This window comes from Ranitomeya variabilis, chromosome 2 (genome assembly GCF_051348905.1).
Source record: "Ranitomeya variabilis isolate aRanVar5 chromosome 2, aRanVar5.hap1, whole genome shotgun sequence".
Lineage (NCBI taxonomy): Eukaryota > Metazoa > Chordata > Amphibia > Anura > Dendrobatidae > Ranitomeya > Ranitomeya variabilis.
The window spans coordinates 1,008,282,428-1,008,307,074 of NC_135233.1; the positions used below are offsets into that span (position 1 = coordinate 1,008,282,428).

Consider the following 24,647-nt stretch of genomic DNA (forward strand, 5'->3'; position numbering starts at 1 on the left):
TTTTGGTGTGCTGAAAACAAAAAAAATATTGCAAAAAATTCTGGACGTCAGAATTTGCCACAAAATGCAAAATTCTCTTCAAATTTAGTATATTTTTAACAATTTTTGGTGTTTTTTTTATATTAGGGTTTTGAAAGTCAAAATTGCTATTAATTAATTCACATCAATGCATTGAAGATATACAATGCCAAAAAAATATAACTTTTAAAGAATAGAACTTTCAGAGTGAGCTAATGAAACCAGCATCAACATGTTGCTGAACGAACAGGCTCTGACATGCTCGGTCTTGATTCGATTGTTTTATCTTGGTTCTCGCCTGTTCACACTTTTTCATCTCAGTTCATGTTAGCTCGTCATATTCAACCGTGTTTCCCAAAATTAGCATTATGGCTCAGTGGAAGTGTATTAATTCGCCTGACAGTTTCTGTTACATTTGTGGTGAATATACAGTGTTGAAGCAACAGCTGAATATTACAAACTTTGTGAAAAAAGTATACTTCGCTTATTTCGGACTAAATCTTGGAGATCAAGATAAAGCTTGGGCGCCTCATAAAGTGTGCAAACGGTGTGTTGAGGACCTCCGAAATTGGTTCAAGGGTAAGAAAAAAGCTTTCCATTATGGGATTCCTATGGTATGACGAGAGCAAAGGAACCATAGTGACAATTGTTACTTTTGTTCATGCAATGCGAAAGGGTATAATTCAAAATGGAAGCATTCCATTTCATACCCCAATATTCACTCAGCAATTCGTCCCATCCCCCATGGCACAGTTATACCAGTAACCAAGGCCCCTGCTACCTTGGAAGAGATAACTAGCTCCGATGAAGGTGGAGTCATACCTGAACCAGATGATGAATCAAGTTCTGACTTTGAAGATGATACAAGACCAAAATTGTTTTCCGAGGAGGAGATGAATGATTTGGTAAGAGACTTGAATCTTCTCAAAGATGCCGCTGAGTTACTCGGATCAAGGCTCAAAAGCAAGAATTTATTGTTGCCAGGAGTGTCTTTTTCATGGTTCAGACATCGTGAAAACGAGTTTGTTCCTTACTTTGCCCAGGAAGATAAGTTGGTTTATTGCATCGATGTCGAAGGTTTGATGGTTCAGTTCAAAATCCAATATGATTCAGCGCATTGGCGTCTTTTTATAGATTCTTCAAAAAGAAGTCTCAAATCAGTTTTACTCCACAACGGCGGTTTTAATGCTTCCATCCCTGTAGGTCATTCTGTACACCTCAATGAAACCTACGAGAACTTGGAATTGGCTCTTCGTAAACTTAAATATGAAGACCACGGTTGGCAAGTGTGCGGGGATTTGAAAGTCTGGTGCATGCTGCTCGGGCAACAAGCTGGGTATACCAAATACCCTTGTTTTCTGTGTCTATTGGACATTCGAGACTGACAAAATCACTGAATCAAGAAGAATTGGCAGCCGAGGGTGCTCACAGTTGGTGAAAAAAATGTCCTCCGAGAAACTTTGGTTCCTCCCCATAAAGTTCTTCTACCACCTCTCCACATAAAATTGGGATTGATGAAGCAATACATAAAATCACTTCCAAAAGATGGAGAATGCTTAAAATACTTGGTCACCAAGTTTCCAGACCTCTCGGAAGCAAAATTGAAGGAAGGTGTGTTCATCGGACCAGACATTAGAAGGCTTATAGCTGATCAAGAGTTTATCAATACCATGACGCATCCTCAAAAAGAAGGGTGGTTTGCATTTAAAGAGGTCGTAGAGAAATTTTTAGGCAATAACAAAGACCCTGACGACAAAAAAAATCGTCGGACGAACGCTGAAAGCATTTCAAGCTTTAGGTTGCCTGATGAGTTTGAAAGTGCATTTCCTCCATTCCCACCTTGACAACTTTCCTGAAAATTTGGGAGCTGTGAGTGAAGAGCAAGGTGAACGATTCCACCAGGACATTAAAGAGATGGAAAGAAGATACCAGGGAAGATGGAGAATTACAATGATGGCAGACTACTGTTGGACGCTTCAGAGAGACATTCCAGATGCTACTCACAAGCGTAAATGTACCAAGAGAAGCCTCACAGGGAAGAAGAATCAATTTTAGTGTGGGTTAGTGAGCTCATTGCAGTTAAAAAATGATTTTCATGAAACATTTGCAATAAAAAATTAATTTTATGAGTCTATTTTCATTTATTTTGAGGTATTGTCTCATTTATTATTATTATTATTATTCTTTTTTGATAGCGCCATTTATTCCATGGCGCTTTACATGTGAAATACGGGGCAAATATAGACAAATACATTAAACATGAGCAAAAACAAGGCACACGGGTACATAAGGAGGGAGGACCCTGCCCGCGAGGGCTCACAGTCTGCAGGGTATGGGTGATGATACACTAGGAGAGGGCAGAGCTGGTTGTGCAGCGGTTCAGTAGGTTCATTTAACATAGTTACTTAAATTGTCAGAAAACGTGATGTCCTATGACAAAATGGAGGTCATTTTCGGATTCAGCGCACTTAAAAACATGAAGATTACGTGGAATAACCAAAGCAGCTCTTGAAAAAAATTTTTTTTGCAGACCTGTGTAATTTTTAACCACTGAGTTTGATGTCAGCTGACATAAAACAGCTGACCTGACATCAACCCCAAAACTGTTACCCCACTGGCCAACACACCAAGGCAAGTGGGAAGAGCCAAAGCTAAGAGCCAGAATTGGTGCATCTAATGGAGGTGCCATTTCTGGGGTGGCTGGGGTCTGTTGTTATTAGTCTGGGAAGGGACCAATATCCATGGCCCATTCCCAGTCTATTAATATCAGCCTGCAGCTTTCTGTTTTGCCTTTGCAGGTTATTAAAATAGGGAGACCGCACATAATTTTTTTGGTGTGTCCCCCTTTTTAATAACCAGTAAAGGCTACGCAGACAGCTGTGAGCTGATATTAATAGCCTGGGAAGCTCCATGTTTATTGCCACCTTACCAGACTATTAAGACCAACTCTCAGCTGTCTGCTTTTCCTCAGCTGGTTAATAAAAATTAGGGGGACTCCACGCCATTTTTTAATTTTATTTATATTTTTTAACTAAATACAAGTACAGAAAACTATACATGCACTGCGCTAATTGTATATCTCAATTAACTCTTTCTATCTCTATTTATATATATATCTATTCCATCTATATAGCTATTCTATCTATTCTATTCTGACGGTTCATGCTGTGAATTTACTGTACTTGGCTGATAAAATGTTGGGTTTCCTATGGAATGGGAGCATAAAAATCGCACCCATTGACTTGCATTGGTGAGTCTCGACTGTTTTACATCTCTATGCGTAGCATACTGCGATTTTCTTCCTCACCCCAATTCCCGGTGAGTAAAAACACTGCCTAATTGAATAATATTGTGGAGTGCCATGCAATGTATTCTCACATTGCACTCGACGATTTTATACACAGATGTGAGTGAACCCTTACTACTCTACCCTGCAGGCTTAAATGTAAGTGAGATGATGATGCTCTCCCTCTTACAGGTGACTGGTGTTACATTGGAACAGTTAGTAAATGAACTTACATGTGGTGCTAACACAGATTTGGAGAAGACTCGAGTTATCTGGATGTGGATATGTCATCATATTGGTATGTTATATGTGTCATCTAAAAATTAGTACAATGTTCTCAAATAATAAAACATTCTGGATTCAATCCAGAATGAAGGTCATAATTTTGAGATCCAGTAGGAGTGTAGTGCATTTCTTTTATGCTACTTTTGATAGTCATATATTCCAGTGTTACTCCATTTTGCATTTGCTAAGACGAGTCATAATTTGAAACTTTTGGGCCTCATTGAAATATCTGTAATAGCCCCCTCCATACATCATGTGCTATATACAAAGTTTAAAGGGTGGTCAGAAATCCAAATTATGGTAATTTTCATCCTAAATACCTATCTATTTAATGCCATAATCTAAACTATTTTCAAATATACTCAAATTAAAAATCCCCTATCCTTTCCTAACTACACTATCCAACTCTTTTTGTTTTACTACTCCCTTTTTGATGATGCTTTGTTAAAGAATCCCAGTGCATGGAGGGATAGTCAAACGAAGCATCATTAGTGGGCAGAATAAAAGGGGAGAAGCCAGCGCTGCTTATGGTCAGAACGCAATACAAAAAGTACACATGCACATATTGATTTCTAACTGTATATCAAAATGAGGCATTTAGCAAACAATTGATCAATTCTTTGAGCCACCCCGCCACGCCAAGGCATTCTCATAATGGGGCAGTCCTACTCTACGATTCTTATATTTGCTGTGCCATTAAGGCCTCCTAAACGTGTTGGAAGCAAGACCACATTAATCCCACTTTATGTTTTTTATATTCGCTGTGCCATTACGGCCTCCTAAATGTATTAAAAGCGGGACCATATTGAATGCAAACTGTACCTATAGCGTTTCATAATCACTCCCATGGCGCCAGAAAGGGTACGCGCAGATAAAGGTCGACCATGTCCAAACATAGACATTTCAGATCTGACCTCCACACTGCCTAACCAGCACCACAGATAAAGAGTGAGACAGGCCCAGACACAGGTGCACAAATCAAACAGACCCTGGGGCAGGGGCTGCCGTCACTGCTGCAGCCTCTGCCCACTCTCTGGAATGAAGCATCATCATTGATGCCCTTTTCAGGGGCTGGGCTAGTTCTAGTGTGATGTGCACAATATCAGTGCGCTCCTGTTGTGAATTCTATTGTGGGTTCTGCTCTTAGGCTCCCTCCGGTGGTTATAAGTGGTAGTGCTGCTGTTTGTTCTTCACAACAGTCATCAGCTGCTTCCACTTTGGACGGGGCTATTTAGTCTGGCTCCTTCCTTTAGTGAGTGCCAGTTATCCATTGTTTTCTAGGGATCCACATCTCTGCTTGGTTTCTCCTTCTGGATTGTCCAAATCATCAAAGATAAGTCCTGGCTCTGTTTTTGCAGTCCACATGCGGTGGACTTAATAGTTCTGTGAATTGCTATGTTTTTTCTTGTCCAGCTTTGTCTGTGTTAAGATTTACTCAGCCTAGTTGGAAGCTCTGGAGTCACAGAGTTACCCTCCATGCCTTTAGTTAGGTGTGGAGATTTTTGTATTCTCTGTGGTGGATTTTGTAGTATTTTTTTATACTGACCGCACAGTACTCTTTCCTGTCTTTTCTTTCTAGGTAGCGTGGCCTCCTTTGCTAAATTCTGTTTTCAGTCTGCGTTTGTAATTTCCCTCTCCTCTCACAGTCAATATTTGTGGGGGGCTGCCTTTCCTTTGGGAATTTTCTCTGAGGCAAGATAGTTTTCCTGTTTCTTTCTTTAGGTGTAATTAGTCCTCCGGCCATGACGAGGTGTCTAGGGAGTGATAGGAACATCCCACGGCTACTTCTAGTTGATGTGTTAAGTTCAGGGTCTGCGGTCAGTATAGAGGCCACCTACTCCAGAGCTCGTCCATGCTGCTCCTAGGCCACCAGTTCATAACAGTACAACTGGCCAACAATGAGTTAACCGCATCTCAAAAGACGGGAAAGAAAGTGCTGAGCCATTTTTTTTTCTGTACTCTGTTGTGTTTTTTTTCCCCTCTTCATTTCTGGGTGGCTTAGGAGTTAGGCGTTGACATGGCTGTTCAGGGACTTGCTTCTCGGGTGGATCAACTTGCTGCTAGAGTACAGGGTATTTCTGATTATATCGTGCAGACTCCTGTTTTAGAGCCTAGAATTCCTACCCCCGATCTGTTCTTCGGGGACAGGTCCAAATTTTTGAGCTTTAAAAATAACTGTAAACTGTTTTTTGCTCTTAAGCCCCTTTCCTCTGGTGATCCCATCCAGCCGGTAAAAATTGTCATTTCTCTGTTGCGCGGTGACCCGCAGGATTGGGCATTTTCCCTGGAATCTGGGAATCCGGCCTTGCTTAATGTAGATACCTTTTTTCAGGCGCTTGGGTTATTGTATGATGAACCTAACTCTGTAGAGCATGCTGAGAAAACACTTTTGGCCCTGTATCAGGGTCAAGAAGCGGCAGAGTCATATTGCCAGAAATTCAGAAAATGGCCTGTGCTTACTAAGTGGAATGAGGATGCTTTGGCGGCAATTTTCAGAAAGGGTCTTTCTGAATCTGTTAAAGATGTTATGCTGGGGTTCCCCACGCCTGCAGGTCTGAGTGATTCTATGTCTCTGGCCATTCAAATTGATCGGCGCTTGCGTGAGCGCAGAGTTGTGCACACTATGGCGTTGTCTTCCGAGCGGAGTCCTGAGCCTATGCAGTGTGATAGGATTGTGTTTAGAGCGGAACGCCAAGGATTCAGACGTCAGAATAGGTTGTGCTTTTACTGCGGCGATTCTGCTCATGTTATTTCTGATTGCCCTAAGCGTGCCAAGAGAATCGCTAATTCCGTTACTATCAGTACTGTACAACCTAAATTTCTGTTATCTGTGACCCTGATCTGCTCATTATCGTCATTCTCTGTCATGGCATTTGTGGATTCAGGCGCCGCTTTAAATTTAATGGACCTAGAATTTGCCAGACGTTGTGGTTTTTCCTTACAGCCTTTGCGGAGTCCTATCCCTTTGAGGGGGATTGATGCTACACCATTGGCTAAAAATAAACCTCAGTTTTGGACACAGTTAACCATGTGCATGGCGCCAGCCCATCAGGAAGATTGTCGCTTCCTGGTGTTACATAATTTGCATGATGCTGTTGTGCTGGGGTTTCCATGGTTACAGGTACATAATCCGGTGTTGGATTGGAAATCTATGTCTGTGACTAGTTGGGGTTGTCAGGGGGTTCACGATGACGTTCCTCTGATGTCAATTTCCTCCTCCCCCTCTTCTGAAATTCCTGAGTTTCTGTCAGATTTCCATTATGTTTTTGATGAGCCCAAGTCCAGTTCCCTTCCACCGCATAGGGACTGTGATTGTGCTATTGATTTGATTCCAGGCTGTAAGTTTCCTAAGGGCCGACTTTTCAACCTGTCTGTGCCTGAACATGCCGCCATGCGGAGCTATGTAAGGGAGTCTTTGGAGAAGGGGCATATTCGGCCATCTTCTTCTCCATTAGGAGCAGGTTTTTTTTTTTGTTGCCAACAAGGATGGCTCCTTGAGACCCTGTATTGATTATCGCCTCTTGAATAAGATCACGGTCAAATTCCAATACCCTTTGCCTTCACTTTCTGATTTGTTTGCCAGAATTAAGGGGGCTAGTTGGTTTACTAAGATTGACCTTCGAGGGGCATATAATCTGGTTCGTATTAAGCAGGGTGACGAATGGAAAACTGCGTTTAATACGCCCGAGGGCCATTTTGAGTATCTTGTGATGCCATTCGGACTCTCTAATGCCCCATCTGTGTTTCAGTCCTTCATGCATGATATTTTTCGGAATTATCTTGATAAATTCATGATTGTATATTTGGATGATATTTTGATTTTTTCAGATGATTGGGAGTCTCATGTGAAACAAGTTAGGATGGTATTTCAGGTCCTTCCTGACAATGCCTTGTTTGTGAAGGGGTCTAAGTGCCTCTTTGGAGTATAGAAGGTTTCTTTTTTGAGCTTCATTTTTTCTCCATCATCTATAGAAATGGATCCGGCTAAGGTTCAGGCCATTCATGATTGGATCCAACCCACATCCATGAAGAGCCTTCAGAAATTTTTGGGCTTTGCTAATTTTTATCGCCGTTTCATTGCCAACTTCTCCAGTGTGGTTAAACCCCTGACCGATTTGACGAGGAAGGGCGCTGATGTAGCTAATTGGTCCTCTGAGGCCGTTTCTGCCTTTCAGGAGCTTAAGCGCCGATTTACTTCTGCCCCTGTGTTGCGTCAGCTGGATGTTTCTCTTCCTTTTCAGGTTGAGGTTGACGCTTCTCAGATTGGGGCAGGGGCCGTTTTGTCTCAGAGGAATTCTGATGGTTCCTTGATGAAACCGTGTGCCTTCTTTTCTCGAAAGTTTTCGCCTGCGGAACGCAATTATGATGTCGGCAATCGTGAGTTGTTGGCTATGAAGTGGGCATTTGAGGAGTGGCAACATTGGCTTGAGGGGGCCAAGCACCGTATTGTGGTCTTGACCGATCATAAGAATCTGATTTACCTCGAGTCTGCCAAATGGCTGAATCCTAGACAGGCCCGATGGTCCCTGTTTTTCTCCCGTTTTGATTTTGTTGTCTCGTATCTTCCGGGTTCTAAGAATGTTAAGGCTCATGCCCTCTCTAGGAGTTTTTTGCCTGATTCCCCTGGGATTCTTGAGCCGGTTGGTATTCTTAAGGAGGGGGTGATTCTTTCTGCCATCTCCCCTGATTTGCGACGGGCTCTTCAGGAGTTTCAGGCTGATAAACCTGATTGCTGTCCAGCGGGGAAACTGTTTGTTCCTGACAGATGGACTAGTAAAGTGATTTCTGAGGTTCACTGTTCTGTGTTGGCTGGCCATCCTGGGATTTTTGGTACCAGAGATTTGGTTAGTAGGTCCTTTTGGTGGCCTTCTTTGTCACGGGATGTGCGTTCTTTTGTGCAGTCCTGTGGGACTTGTGCGCAGGCCAAACCTTGCTGCTCCCGCGCCAGTGGGTTGCTTTTGCCTTTGCCGGTCCCTGAGAGGCCTTGGATTCATATTTCTATGGATTTTATTTTGGATCTTCCTGTTTCCCAGAGGATGTCTGTTATCTGGGTGGTCTGTGACCGGTTTTCTAAGATGGTTCATTTGGTACCTTTGCGTAAGTTGCCTTCCTCTTCTGAGTTGGTTCCGTTGTTTTTTCAGCATGTGGTTCGTTTCCATGGCATTCCGGAGAATATTGTGTCCGATAGAGGTTCCCAGTTTGTTTCTAGGTTTTGGCGTTCCTTTTGTGCTAAGCTGGGCATTGATTTGTCTTTTTCTTCCGCATTTCATCCTCAGACAAACGGCCAAACCGAGCGAACTAACCAGACTTTGGAAACTTATTTGAGATGCTTTGTGTCTGCCGATCAGGATGATTGGGTGGCTTTCTTGCCATTGGCCGGGTTTGCCCTTAATAATCGAGCTAGTTCTGCTACCTTGGTGTCACCATTCTTTTGTAATTCTGGGTTTCATCCTCGTTTTTCTTCAGGGCAGGTTGAGTCTTCTGATTGTCCTGGGGTGGACTCTGTGGTTGACAGGTTGCAGCAGATTTGGGCTCATGTTGTGGACAATTTGGTGTTGTCTCAGGAGGAGGCTCAGCGTTTTGCCAACCGTCGTCGGCGTGTGGGTTCCCGGCTTCGGGTTGGGGATTTGGTCTGGTTGTCTTCTCGTCATGTTCCTATGAAGGTTTCTTCCCCGAAGTTCAAGCCTCGGTTTATTGGTCCTTATAGGATTTCTGAGATTATCAATCCAGTGTCTTTTCGTTTGGCCCTTCCAGCCTCTTTTTCCATCCATAATGTTTTTCATAGATCTTTGTTGCGGAAATATGTGGTGCCCGTGGTTCCCTCTGTTGATCCTCCTGCCCCGGTGTTGATTGATGGGGAGTTGGAGTATGTTGTGGAGAAGATCTTGGATTCTCGTTTTTCTAGACGGAGGCTTCAGTATCTTGTCAAGTGGAAGGGTTATGGCTAGGAGGATAATTCTTGGGTTGTTGCCTCCTATGTTCATCCTGACGATTTGGTTTGTGCCTTCCATTTGGCTCGTCCGGATCGGCCTGGGGGCTCTGGTGAGGGTTCGGTGACCCCTTTTCAAGGGGGGGGGGTACTGTTGTGAATTCTGTTGTGGGTTCTGCTCTTAGGCTCCCTCCGATGGTTATAAGTGGTAGTGCTGCTGTTTGTTCTTCACAACAGTCATCAGCTGCTTCCACTTTGGGCGGGGCTATTTAGTCTGGCTCCTTCCTTTAGTGGGAGCCAATTATCCATTGTTTTCTAGGGATCCACATCTCTGCTTGGTTTCTCCTTCTGGATTGTCCAAATCATCAAAGATAAGTCCTGGCTCTGTTTTTGCAGTCCACATGCGGTGGACTTAATAGTTCTGTGAATTGCTATGTTTTTTCTTGTCCAGCTTTGTCTGTGTTAAGATTTACTCAGCCTAGTTGGAAGCTCTGGAGTCACAGAGTTACCCTCCATGCCTTTAGTTAGGTGTGGAGATTTTTGTATTCTCTGTGGTGGATTTTGTAGTATTTTTTTATACTGACCGCACAGTACTCTTTCCTGTCTTTTCTTTCTAGGTAGCGTGGCCTCCTTTGCTAAATTCTGTTTTCAGTCTGCGTTTGTAATTTCCCTCTCCTCTCACAGTCAATATTTGTGGGGGGCTGCCTTTCCTTTGGGAATTTTCTCTGAGGCAAGATAGTTTTCCTGTTTCTTTCTTTAGGTGTAATTAGTCCTCCGGCCATGACGAGGTGTCTAGGGAGTGACAGGAACATTCCACAGCTACTTCTAGTTGATGTGTTAAGTTCAGGGTCTGCGGTCAGTATAGAGGCCACCTACTCCAGAGCTCGTCCACGCTTCTCCTAGGCCACCAGTTAATAACACGCTCCCTCGCCTGCTAAGATCAGCAGTAACAATCTGGTGGCATCACTTGCAGGGGCAGTGCTGATCTCTGCATGCCGGTTATTCTGACACTGCGCACTAACAGAGAGCTCTGTTGCTGTTACTGCTGATCTTAGCTGGTAGAGAGATAGCGAGCTGTCATCGTGCACATCATGCAGCCCAGCCCCTGAAACGAGCGTCACTGATGACACTTCATTTCAGGGAGGGAGCAGGGGCTGAAGGAGCGACTACAGCCTCTGCCCCCTGTTTTAGTATCTCTGAACTCACTGGGATTGTTCAACGAAATGTCATCAAAAAGGAAGTGGAAGATAATACAGGTAGTGTAGTGAGGAAAGCATAGGGAATTTTTTATTCAAGTGTACTAGAAAATAGTTTACATAATGACATTAAATAGATAGGGATTCAGGATGAAAATGAGTTTGGATTTCGGACCACCACTTTGAGGTCCCGTAATGATGAAAAAAAAAGGCCATTATAGGCACCAGGGTGTGAGTGCTACTTCTGATCCCCATATAAGTATAACTTTGTTTCTGTGATTTGTAGTAGGTGTTTGGACTCTTACTTCTTGAATCTTAGACTGTAGATCCCAAAACTAGAAAAAAATGTCTTTAGCCCATACATCTAGAGAACCAATGCATGTTCTTTTGTATAGTAGTAAATTCTACTGCTATCTAACACATACAATATATAATCAATGATGGCTAATGGGTGATTAGAGGGAACCCTGCCAAAAAAATCATAAACCTTAACAGTAAGCAATCTACTTCTCTGTCAGCTTCTATTGCTCACGACTAAAGCTCATGACCTTGTTGAAAATTGCCATATTTTGGAATCCTTTATTTCTTTGCTTGGCCAGTCAAACTATTTAAACCCATGAAGACATTTTTGATAAATATAGCATAAATGTATAACTCCTTTACAAGACTTTACAACATACCGTACTTTAAAAGAGTCATTTCTCTCTCTCGTTATCTCAGAGTATGACACCACAGCGCTAAAGAATAAAGACCTGGTATCATCTGACCCAGAAGTCGTGTTTCGCACCAAGAAAGGTGTTTGCACAGGATACAGCGCACTCTTTGAGCACATGTGCAGGTGATGTTCATCATGGCCTTATATTAATCCTCTTTTAACCAAATCAATATCTATATATATCACAGGTTGCATGCAGGCAGCAGATTTTATAGATTAAAGATTTTATCTTTATGAGAAAAAAGTCTACGTGCACAGCTTCTATGCAAATCTACATGTCTCAGCCTTCTTGGTACACAGCTCAACAACTGAGCTCTGCTAGATCTGCAGCAGAGAAACCTCATCCACACCACTGCTTTCAGTGTACAATGTGTAGCAATGAGGAGCTGCTAATTAGTGATGGGGGTGTAGTTGGCCCGTTTTCCTGTAGTGATGATCTCCTGCTGATGAAACACTGTGTTACACAAAGTGGGCTCGCTAGGGGAGGTGCATCCTCTACACCCAAGGTCTGGTTGAGCGCACGGTCCAATGGTGTTGGAAACAGTTAGTGGATTTACTAGAAGCCACAGGTGGACACTTAGAGATAAAATGAAAGTCTTGAAGGGGTCCTGGAAGCTGCAAGCAGACAAAAGATGTCCTCAAAGCGGCAGGCGGACACATTGAAGCAAATTGAAGGTTTTAAAGGGGTCCTTGAAGCTTCAAGCAGCGAGGAGACATCCTGAAAGCTGCAGGTGGACACATAGAGGCAAACTGAAAGTATTAAAGGGGTCCTGAAAGTCACAAATAAGTAGGTGAAGTCCTGCACCCACAGGTAGCAAGGTTACTGGAAAGTGCAGACAAGCAGGTGAAGTCCTGAAGACCACTGGCAGATAGCAGGGTTACTGGAAACTACGGACAAATAACTCAGGGATGGGAAATCACAGACAGCCAGGAGACATCCTGATGACTGTTGGCTGGAACTGTGCAAGACAACTATGAAAGTTGCTAGCAAGTCTTAATACAATAACTTATACCAGTGGTCCCCAAACTTTCTGACCTTGAGAGCCACATTCAGCTCTGTAAGAGGGTCACGAGCCACATCAAGCTACTGCCCCCCTCATAGTAGTAGCAATCAAAGCCCCCATTATGGGTATAATGAAAACCAAAGCTTTTCCACACAAATCACCCCGAAGCAGTATACCAAGATCCAGGGGTTCCCACTACACCCCATCACATTCAGTATTCTCCCATCACGCACTCCCAACACAGTCACATCCCTCTTCAAGCACCTCCTCTGACCAGTAGTATCATCCTCTCTCCAGCGTACCATACTTCAATTATCTCTAATCCTCCAAGACCAGTAGAAGTGTACCCAAATCTGCTCTTCTCTGCAGGTCCTCTCACAAAGTTCACCATTTTGAGATGTGCTCTTCATACCAATTTGCTAAATCTGGAGCTAAAACTGGAGCCGAAGAAAACCGGCGCTTCAGCTCCTGAAAGGCCTCAATGGCCGCAGGAGACCAGTTAGTCACATCAGAACCCTTCTTGGTCAAATCCGTCAAAGGTTTAACCACACCAGAAAAATTAGCAATGAAGCGACGGTAAAAATTAGCAAAACCCAAGAACTTCTGAAGACTCTTAACCGATGTAGGTTGAGTCCAATCATGAATAGCCTGGACTTTGACTGGGTCCATCTCAATAGAAGAAGGAGAAAAAATAAAGCCCAAAAAGGAAACTTTCTGGACTCCGAAGAGACATTTGGAACCCTTCAAAAACAAGGTATTGGCACGCAGGACCTGAAATACCATCCTGACCTGCTTCACATGGGATTCCCAATCATCTGAAAAGACCAAACTATCATCCAGATACACAATCATAAATTTATCCAGATATTCTCGGAAGATATCGTGCATGAAGGACTGAAACACAGAAGGGGCATTAGAAAGTCCAAAAGGCATCACCAAGTACTCAAAATGGCCTTCGGGCGTATTAAATGCTGTTTTCCATTCATCGCCCTGTTTTATACGCACAAGATTATACGCACCGCGAAGATCTATCTTGGTGAACCAACTAGACCCCCTAATCCGAGCAAACAGATCAGACAACAATGGCAAGGGATACTGGAATTTGACCGTGATTTTATTTAGAAGGCGATAATCTATACAGGGTCTCAACGAACCATCCTTCTTGGCCACAAAAAAGAATCCCGCACCAAGAGGGGACGAGGAGGGGCGAATATGTCCCTTCTCCAAAGACTCCTTTACATAGCTCCGCATAGCGGCATGCTCTGGTACAGACAAATTAAACAGTCATCCCTTAGGGAACTTACTACCAGGAATCAAATTTATAGCACAATCACAATCCCTATGAGGAGGTAGGGCACTGGATTTGGGCTCATCAAATACATCCTGGTAGTCCGACAAAAACTCAGGGACTTCAGAAGGAGTAGAGGAAGCAATTGATACCAAGGGAGCATCGCCATGAATTCCATGGCAACCCCAACTCAACACAGACATAGCTTTCCAATCCAGGACTGGATTATGAGCCTGCAACCATGGCAGACCCAACACGACAACGTCATGCAAATTATATAACACAAGAAAGCGAATCACCTCCTGATGTGCAGGAGTCATACACATGGTCACTTGAGTCCAGTATTGAGGTTTATTCTTGGCCAATGGTGTAGCATCAATTCCCTTCAATGGAACAGGGAACTGTAATGGCTCAAGGATAAAACCACAGCGCTTGACAAATGACAAATCCATCAGATTCAGGGCGGCACCTGAATCTACAATCGCCATAACTGAGTAGGATGACAGAGAGCAAATGAAAGTAACAGACAAAATGAATTTAGGCTGTACAGTACCAATGGTGACAGATCTAGCAAAGTTTTTTTTGCGCTTAGAGCATGCTGAGATAACATGAGCTGAATCACCACAGTAAAAGCACAACCCATTCTGACGTCTATGATTTTGCCGTTCAATTCTGGTCAGAATCCTATCACATTGCATAGACTCAGGTTTCTGTTCAGAAAACACCGCCAGATGGTGCGCATGTTTGCGCTCCCGCAAACGCCGATCAATCTGAATGGCCAAAGCCATTGACTCATTCAGACTCGCAGGCGTGGGGAACCCCACCATAACATTCTTAATGGCTTCAGAAAGACCTTCTCTGAATTTTGCAGCCAGGGCACACTCATTCCATTGAGTAAGCACCGACCATTTACGAAATTTTTGACAATACACCTCAGCTTCATCCTGACCCTGAGAGAGAGCCAGCAAGGCCTTTTCTGCCTGGTTCTCCAGATTAGGTTCCTCATAAAGCAATCCAAGCGCCAGAAAAAACGCATCCACACTCAGCAATGCAGGATCTCCTGGCGCCAGGGAGAAAGCCCAATCTTGAGGGTCGCCACGTAACAGAGAGATAACAATTCTAACTTGCTGAGCGGAATCACCAGAGGAACGAGGTCTCAAAGAAAGAAATAATTTACAATTATTCTTAAAATTCAGAAACCTAGATCTATCTCCAGAAAAAAACTCAGGAATAGGTACTTTTGGCTCAGACATAGGACTGTGAACAACAAAATCCTGAATGCTTTGCACCCTTGCAGCAAGATGATCCACACTAGAAGTCAGACTCTGAATATCCATGTCTGCAGCTGAACTCAAAGCCACCCAGAGATTAAGGGGAGGAGAGAAGCAGGACACACTGCAGAGCAGAAAAAAAAAAATTGAACTCAAGATTTCTCTTATCCCACTTTTGCGATGCATTTAACACTTTTGGGCCTGTTGTACTGTTATGATCCTAGTGGCTTAGGATCACAAATCTAACCAGCTAAGTAGAAGAAAATAGGACGAGCTCTGGGGATGTGGTAACTGGACTAACCGCAAACCTGATCCTAACCTCACACACTATAGGCAGCCGTGGAACGTTTCCTGAAATCCTAGACGTCTCTTCACGGCCTGAGAAACTGACTACCCCTAAAGAGAAAGTAAAGACCTCACTTGCCTCAGAGAAATAACCCCAGAGATATAGAAGCCCCCCACAAATAATAACGGTGAGTTAAGAGGAAAAGACAAACGCAGAGATGAAACAGGTTAAGCAAATGAGGCCCGCTAACGCTAGATAGCAGAAAATAGCAAGGGATCTGTGCGGTCAGTAAAAAACCCTATGCAAAAATATCCACGCAGAGAATGCGAGAACCCCCACACCAACTAACGATGTGGGGGGAGCAACTCAGCACCCCAGAGCACCAGCAAGCAGGGAAATCACATATTAGCAAGCTGGACAAAACTCATCATATACTAGGAAACATCTTGAACACAGATGAGAAAAAATAAGCAAACAAAACTTAGCTTCTCTTGGAGAGACTGATAACGGATGTAGACAGGAGCAATCAGAATAGCACTGAATACAACGACAACAGGCAAGGAATGAAGGACCAGGTGGATTAAATAGGAAACCTAACTAGCAGATGACGAGACAGCTGATCCTGCCAGAAACCTGCAAAATAACAAAAAGAGCCACCAGGGGGAGCTGTTGTGAATTTACCTTTTGGCTCCCTCTAGTGGCTACTAGTGATTTTACTCTGGGTATGTCTATCATCCCTTGTATGCTCACCTGGGTCGTTAGGTCAGGGGTGTTGCTATATAAGCTCCCTGGACCTTCAGTTCAATGCCTGGCAACGTTGATATCAGAGCTAATCTGTAGTGCTCTTGTCTACTGATCCTGGTTCCTGCGTGATTAAGCTAAGTCCGCTTTCTTGCTTTTTGCTATTTGTTTTTGTTTGCATTTTTGTCCAGCTTGTTCATTATCTGTATCCTTTCCTTGCTGGAAGCTCTAGGGAGGCTGGAGTTCTCCCCCCGGGCCGTTAGACGGTTCGGGGGTTCTTGAACCTCCAGTGTGGAATTTTGTTAGGGTTTTTGTTGACCATATAAGTTATCTTACTACATTCTGCTATTAGTAAGCGGGCCTCTCTTTGCTAAACCTAGTTCATCTCTGTGTTTGTCATTTCCTCTTACCTCACCGTTATTATTTGTGGGGGGCTTGTATCCTACTTTTGGGGTCTATTCTCTGGAGGCAAGAGAGGTCTTTGTTTTCCTCTTCTAGGGGTAGTTAGTCCTCCGGCTGGCGCGAGACATCTAGCGACCAACGTAGGCATGTTCCCCGGCTACTTCTAGTGTTGGCGTTAGGAGTAGATATATGGTCAACCCAGTTACCACTGCCCTATGAGCTGGATTTTTGTACTTCGCAGACTTGCTGATATCTCTGAGACCCTCGCCATTGGGGTCATAACAGTTTGCCAGGCCCGTATTAAATGTTAAATGCATTGCAGAAGCGGGATTATAAGAAAGAAAGTTCTGAGTTTTTTTTTTTTTTCTCTTTCTCATTTTTTTTTCTTTTCCCCTTTAACTCTGAGTGGCTTGTGTTTGCTGCAGACATGAATGTCCAGACCTTGATTACAAGTGTGGACCAGCTTGCTGCTCGTGTGCAGGGCATACAAGATTATGTTATCAGAAATCCTATGTCAGAACCTAAGATACCGATTCCTGAACCATTTTCCGGAGACCGATTTAAATTTAGAAATTTCAGGAATAATTGTAAATTGTTTTTGTCCCTGAGACCCTGTTCATCTGGAGACTCCGCTCAGCAAGTAAAAATTGTTATTTCTTTTTTACGGGGCGACCCTCAGGATTGGGCCTTCTCGCTGGCGCCAGGAGATCCGGCATTGGCTGACATTGATGCGTTTTTTTCTGGCGCTCGGTTTGCTTTATGAGGAACCCAATCTTGAGATTCAGGCAGAAAAAGCCTTGCTGGCGATGTCTCAGGGCCAGGACGAGGCCGAAGTGTATTGCCAAAAATTTCGGAAATGGTCCGTGCTGACCCAGTGGAACGAGTGTGCATTGGCTGCAAATTTTAGAAATGGCCTTTCTGAAGCCATTAAGAATGTGATGGTGGGTTTTCCCATTCCCACAGGTCTGAATGATTCTATGGCCCTGGCTATTCAAATCGACCGGCGGTTGCGGGAGCGCAAAACCGCAAATCCTCTCATGGTGTTGTCTGAACAGGCACCTGATTTAATGCAATGTGATAGAATCCTGACTAGAAATGAGCGGAAAATTCATAGACGCCAGAATGGCTTGTGTTACTACTGTGGTGATTCTACACATGTTATCTCAGCATGCTCTAAACGTCTTACTAAGGTTGTTAATCCGGTCGCCATTGGTAATTTGCAACCTAAATTTATTCTATCTGTAACTTTGATTTGCTCACTGTCATCGTATCCTGTCATGGCGTTTGTGGACTCAGGTGCTGCCCTGAGCCTTATGGATCTGTCATTTGCCAAGCGCTGCGGATTTGTGCTTGAGCCATTGGAAAATCCTATCCCTCTTAGGGGCATTGACTCTACGCCATTGGCAAAAAATAAACCGCAGTTTTGGACACAGGTTACCATGTGCATGACTCCCGAACATCGGGAGGTAATACGTTTTCTTGTTCTACATAAAAGGCATGATTTGGTTGTTTTGGGTTTGCCATGGTTACAGACCCATAATCCAGTCTTGGACTGGAAGGCTATGTCAGTGTCAAGCTGGGGCTGCCATGGAATTCACGGAGATTCCCTGCCCTTGTCTATTGCATCTTCTACGCCTTCGGAAGTTCCGGCGAATTTGTCTGATTATCAGGATGTCTTCAGCGAGTCTAAGTCCAGTGCACTGCCTCCTCATAGGAAATGTGACTGTGCAATAGATTTGATTCCTGGCAGTAAGTTTCCTAAGGGGAGACTGTTTAATCTGTCGGTACCTGAACATACCGCGATGCGTTCATATATCAAGGAGTCTCTTGAGAAGGGGCATATCCGTCCTTCTTCTTCCCCTCTTGGTGCGGGATTCTTTTTTGTGGCCAAAAAGGACGGATCTTTGAGGCCTTGTATTGACTATCGGCTTTTAAATAAGATCACTGTCAAATTTCAGTATCCTTTGCCGCTGTTGTCAGATTTGTTTGCCCGGATTAAAGGTGCCAAGTGGTTCACCAAGATAGACCTTCGTGGTGCGTACAACCTTGTGCGCATTAGGCAGGGCGATGAATGGAAGACCGCATTCAATACGCCCGAAGGTCATTTTGAGTACTTGGTGATGCCATTTGGGCTCTCTAATGCACCTTCAGTTTTTCAGTCCTTCATGCATGACATTTTCCGGAAGTATCTGGATAAATTTTTGATTGTTTATCTGGATGATATTCTGTTTTTTTCTGATGATTGGGACTCGCATGTGGAGCAGGTCAGGATGGTTTTTGAGATTCTGCGTGAAAATTCTTTGTTTGTAAAAGGCTCAAAGTGTCTCTTTGGTGTACAGAAGGTTCCCTTTTTGGGGTTCATTTTTTCCCCTTCTGCAGTGGAGATGGATCCAGTCAAGGTCCGAGCTATTCATGATTGGACTCAACCCTCGTCAGTTAAGAGTCTTCAGAAGTTCTTGGGTTTTGCTAACTTCTACCGTCGTTTTATCGCAAATTTCTCTAGCGTTGTTAAACCGCTGACGGATATGACCAAGAAAGGCTCTGATGTAGCTAACTGGGCTCCTGCTGCCGTGGAGGCTTTCCAGGAGTTGAAACGCCGGTTTACTTCGGCGCCTGTTTTGTGCCAGCCTGACGTCTCACTTCCCTTTCAGGTTGAGGTGGATGCTTCGGAGATTGGGGCAGGGGCCGTTTTGTCGCAGAGAGGCCCTGGTTGCTCTACTATGAGACCTTGTGCCTTTTTCTCTAGGAAATTTTCGCCGGCAGAGCGAAATTATGATGTGGGCAATCGGGAGTTGTTGGCCATGAAGTGGGCATTTGAGGAGTGGCGTCATTGGCTCGAGGGTGCTAAGCATCGTGTGGTGGTCTTGACTGATCACAAAAATTTGATGTATCTCGAGTCTGCTAAACGCCTGAATCCTAGACAGGCCCGCTGGTCATTGTTTTTCTCCCGTTTTGACTTTGTGGTCTCGTATTTACCAGGTTCTAAGAATGTGAAGGCCGATGCTCTGTCTAGGAGCTTTGTGCCTGATGCTCCTGGAGTCGCTGAACCTGAGGGTATTCTTAAGGAAGGAGTTATCTTGTCAGCTATTTCTCCAGATCTGCGACGTGTGTTGCAGAGATTTCAGGCTGGTAGGCCTGACTCTTGTCCACCTGACAGATTGTTTGTGCCTGCTAAATGGACCAGCAGAGTCATTTCCGAGGTTCATTCCTCAGTGTTGGCAGGGCACCCGGGAATTTTTGGCACCAGAGATCTGGTGGCCAGGTCCTTTTGGTGGCCTTCCTTGTCAAGGGATGTGCGGTCATTTGTTCAGTCCTGTGGTACTTGTGCTCGAGCTAAGCCTTGCTGTTCTCGTGCCAGCGGGTTGCTCTTGCCCTTGCCTGTCCCGAAGAGACCTTGGACACACATCTCTATGGATTTCATTTCGGATCTTCCGGTGTCTAAGGGCATGTCTGTCATCTGGGTGATATGTGATCGTTTCTCCAAGATGGTCCATCTGGTTCCTTTGCCTAAGCTGCCTTCCTCTTCTGATCTGGTTCCTGTGTTCTTCCAGAACGTGGTTCGTTTGCACGGCATTCCTGAGAATATTGTGTCGGACAGAGGATCCCAGTTTGTTTCCAGGTTCTGGCGATCCTTTTGTGGTAGGATGGGCATTGATTTGTCGTTTTCCTCCGCTTTTCATCCACAGACTAACGGACAAACGGAACGAACTAATCAGACTCTGGAGGCGTATTTGAGGTGTTTTGTCTCTTCTGATCAGGATGATTGGGTGACCTTCTTGCCGTTGGCTGAATTTGCCCTTAATAATCGGGCTAGTTCTGCCACCTTGGTTTCGCCATTTTTCTGCAACTCCGGTTTCCATCCTCGTTTTTCCTCGGGACATGTGGAGCCTTCTGACTGTCCTGGAGTGGATTCTGTGGTGGATAGGTTGCAGCGGATCTGGAATCATGTGGTGGACAACTTGAAGTTGTCACAGGAGAAGGCTCAGCGTTTTGCCAACCGCCGCCGCGGTGTGGGTCCCCGACTTCGTGTTGGGGATTTGGTATGGCTGTCTTCTCGATTTGTTCCTATGAAGGTCTCCTCTCCCAAATTTAAGCCTTGATTCATTGGTCCTTACAGGATATTGGAGATCCTTAATCCTGTGTCCTTTCGCCTGGATCTTCCGGTGTCGTTTGCCATTCACAACGTATTTCATAGGTCCTTGTTGCGGCGGTACGTTGTGCCTGTGGTTCCTTCTGCTGAGCCTCCTGCTCCGGTGTTGGTTGAGGGCGAGTTGGAGTACGTGGTGGAGAAGATCTTAGATTCTCGTCTCTCCAGGCGGAGGCTTCAGTACCTGGTCAAGTGGAAGGGCTATGGTCAGGAGGATAATTCCTGGGTGGTCGCCTCTGATGTGCATGCGGCCGATTTAGTTCGTGCCTTTCACGCCGCTCATCCTGATCGCCCTGGTGGTCTTGGTGAGGGTTCGGTGACCCCTCACTAAGGGGGGGGTACTGTTGTGAATTTACCTTTTGGCTCCCTCTAGTGGCTACTAGTGATTTTACTCTGGGTATGTCTATCATCCCTTGTATGCTCACCTGGGTCGTTAGGTCAGGGGTGTTGCTATATAAGCTCCCTGGACCTTCAGTTCAATGCCTGGCAACGTTGATATCAGAGCTAATCTGTAGTGCTCTTGTCTACTGATCCTGGTTCCTGCGTGATTAAGCTAATTCCGCTTTCTTGCTTTTTGCTATTTGTTTTTGTTTGCATTTTTGTCCAGCTTGTTCATTATCTGTATCCTTTCCTTGCTGGAAGCTCTAGGGAGGCTGGAGTTCTCCCCCCGGGCCGTTAGACGGTTCGGGGGTTCTTGAACCTCCAGTGTGGAATTTTGTTAGGGTTTTTGTTGACCATATAAGTTATCTTACTACATTCTGCTATTAGTAAGCGGGCCTCTCTTTGCTAAACCTAGTTCATCTCTGTGTTTGTCATTTCCTCTTACCTCACCGTTATTATTTGTAGGGGGCTTGTATCCTACTTTTGGGGTCTATTCTCTGGAGGCAAGAGAGGTCTTTGTTTTCCTCTTCTAGGGGTAGTTAGTCCTCCGGCTGGCGCGAGACATCTAGCGACCAACGTAGGCATGTTCCCCGGCTACTTCTAGTGTTGGCGTTAGGAGTAGATATATGGTCAACCCAGTTACCACTGCCCTATGAGCTGGATTTTTGTACTTCGCAGACTTGCTGATATCTCTGAGACCCTCGCCATTGGGGTCATAACAGGGAGCCCAAAGAGAGAACTCACACAGTACCACTCACGACCACAGGAGGGAGCCCGGAAACAGAGTTCACAACAGAAACCCCTTATAAAATATAACTTTTAATAAATATATTCTGAAAGCTGTTACATGAAATTCTGGAACCTTACAATACCACAGGACAGCTAAGTATAGTGTTTGCAGAGCACTGCTTAACTTGACATTGTGTCTGGGTGTTTACTGAATATTAATATATTGTTTATTCCTGTGTATATTGGCATACTGCAATGTGTTAGTTAGTGTTAGCACTTATTGTGTAGTAGGGGTGCAGATTAGCAGATCTAGGGCCATTCGACGTTAAGCGGGAGCGCCACTGCGTATCATTCAGGTTGCCAACCTCCGTGGCTAGATAGGGTTAACGTAGGATTGTACTAGGGACCTCTAAATATATCGGTTTTTTATCAATTATGCATGGCCCTATCATTTATAAGCCCCTTCATTATTTTAATATATGAGTGACCTTGTAAGTTTTTAGAGTATATTTATTAAAAGTTATATTTTATAAGGGGTTTCTGGAGGTTATATGTTATATGGTCCCAATTGATACAATTTTTAGTTGTTTGTTTTGTCCTTCCATTCTACTTCGCTTGTGTATTTCGTGTGTAAGTTGTAAGTCTGAAACTTTACTTGTGAACTGTTTTTGAATTGCAAGAATTAAACATTCTTTATCAGCATCGTCTTTTGGAATGCCAAGTTCTTTCAACAAGTTGTATTACAGAGCACAACCCTATTTGAGCAGCCTAAAAAGTATGAGTGAAGTGTATTTCACTTATTATTACTTATTTTAACAGGACATTTCCTATAGTGTGCTTCTACTCTACCTCTTACCAGATACCTACATGTAGAATATTTATGTAAAATATTACTAAAGAAATAACCTTATCCTCCAATAGACTTGCTGGTGTTCAGTGCCGCTCCGTAAGCGGCTACTGTAAAGGAACATCGTTCAAGCCGGGGCAGACAATATCTGGGGACTCAGATCACACTTGGAACATGGTATTTTTGGAGGGACATTGGCACCTGCTGGACTGCACATGGGGAGCTGGACAAGTCGATGAGCATATAAGCAAGTTTGTTTTCCAGTAAGTAGTCTGTTCTTTATATTTTCCAAGTTACAGTACTTAGTAAGTGTAAGTGTTGGTAAAAAGAAAGTAGAGCTCATGAGAGGAAAAAGTATGTTCTCCTTGGGCATCCTCACTTCTAGATCTCCTGCACAGGGCAGAAATATAGAGATATACAAATGTAACACCCCAGGGTCCTAGTTGTTACAGTGGCATTGCTTTCCTTACGGGATGTCACGCTTGGAAGTAAGGGAAGATCTTCTTTATCAGGTAACCACAATATACATGTTCACACTCCAGGCCAGAAGGGGTTAGCTCTGATCCAGCTTGTGGGTGGCTCCCCTATATATACACCTATATACTGTATATATTCTGGTCTGGAGGGAAAGTAGTTAGTTCCTGAAAGGGAGTGCCAGACATCAGACTGGAGCAGTCTGAGGCACAGAGGAAAGCAGAGGGACCGTGGAACAAAAGGGGGTTCCACAGCTCCTGGACAGAGATAACACAGAAGGAAGAATGGCTTGCAGTGAGCATGCAGGAGAGCGAAGCACAGGAGAGTGACAATTGGGGAGGACAGCTCCAACTGGGCTACCTCCCTGCAGAGCGCAGACATCGGTAGCGGGAAGACCGAGGTTGTGAGGGATTCCAAGACTTACAGCAGAAGCCGGCAGGACAGCTGGACTACACGTCATCTGTCCACCCTAATACACAGGAGACACAGTGGTGCATAAAGCCCAGGTCATGATAGAGACCCTGTAAAAAGGTTCGAGCCACCTGTCATACGGCTTAGTGTCCCACCTTTAAGGAGGACAGAGAGAACAGTAAGGACCTTGACGGAAGCCACAGGCAGCAAGGGACTACACCACAGAGCTAGTAGGAAGGTTTCTAACTCCACCTGGTAAAGAGGACTTTGAACTCGCTTCCAAGCTGGCCGGACCCTGCCTGTACCTGTGATCTGGTGCCCTGGACTGTGGCTGCCTGAAGTCTTTAGTAAACCAGGTAAAGAGACTGCAAACCTGTGTCCTCATTTTCTTTCTGCACTACCCACCATCTCCATCTACACACCGGTAGCCCTGGGGACCCAGCTTCACCTGTGGGAAGTTATACCATCTTAGGCTGCTTTCACACTAGCATCAGTATGGGGCCGTCGCGCTGCGTCGGGCCGACGTACCGACGCATAGTGTGAAGAAAATGCCCGACTTGGGCAGCAGAAGCAGTCTTAAGATGCTTCCGCTGTCCCATTGCAAGGTCCGGGGAGGAGGGGGCAGAGTTTCGGCCGCGCATGCGCAGTCGAAAATGGCGGACTAGACGCACAAAAAAACGTTACATGTAACTTTTTTTGTGCCGGCGGTGCGCCAAAACATGACGCAACCGTCGCACGATGGTTGCGACGTGTGGCACTGCGTCGCAATGCGTCGCTAATAAAAGTCTATGGAGAAAAACGCATCCTGCAGACAACTTTGCAGGATGCGTTTTTTCTCCACAACGATGCATTGCGATGTGCAGTGCGCGACGCTAGTGTGAAAGTAGCCTTAGCTGCCATAACATCACCCCAGTGGAGCCCTTTAAGCAGTGTCTATCACCTCTGACCGAGAACCACAGGTGGCGTCACGAACACAAACTTTATTCAAAACCCCTTAAAATACTTTTCCCTTGACATGGGTGCCCAGGGCCATGGAGCGGGTCGCCGCCGCCGTGACACATCCCCTTAAGTACCAGACCCGGTGCCAAGTACCCCATGGCCCTGGTGGGCGTTCCACAAACATTTTATAGAGAAGCAGAAAGTCCTTTTTCTGTACTATGAAGCTGTAGGAACCAGGTATGCCTCTATGGCAGGGCTAAACATTTACCGTAGTTTTCCAAATGAGAAACCGTGACTG

General features: G+C 44.7%; 1 protein-coding gene across 1 annotated transcript in view; it reads left to right on the forward strand.

Annotated features, from left to right (window-relative positions):
- Window positions 1-24,647, forward strand: part of LOC143808524 (uncharacterized) — a 108,061-nt gene that overhangs the window by 69,834 nt on the left and 13,580 nt on the right. Inside the window, exons 8-10 of the mRNA XM_077291284.1 lie at window positions 3,497-3,602; window positions 11,435-11,552; window positions 22,600-22,788. Of these exons, the coding sequence (XP_077147399.1) occupies window positions 3,497-3,602; window positions 11,435-11,552; window positions 22,600-22,788 (413 nt within the window). The remainder of the gene's footprint in view (window positions 1-3,496; window positions 3,603-11,434; window positions 11,553-22,599; window positions 22,789-24,647) is intronic.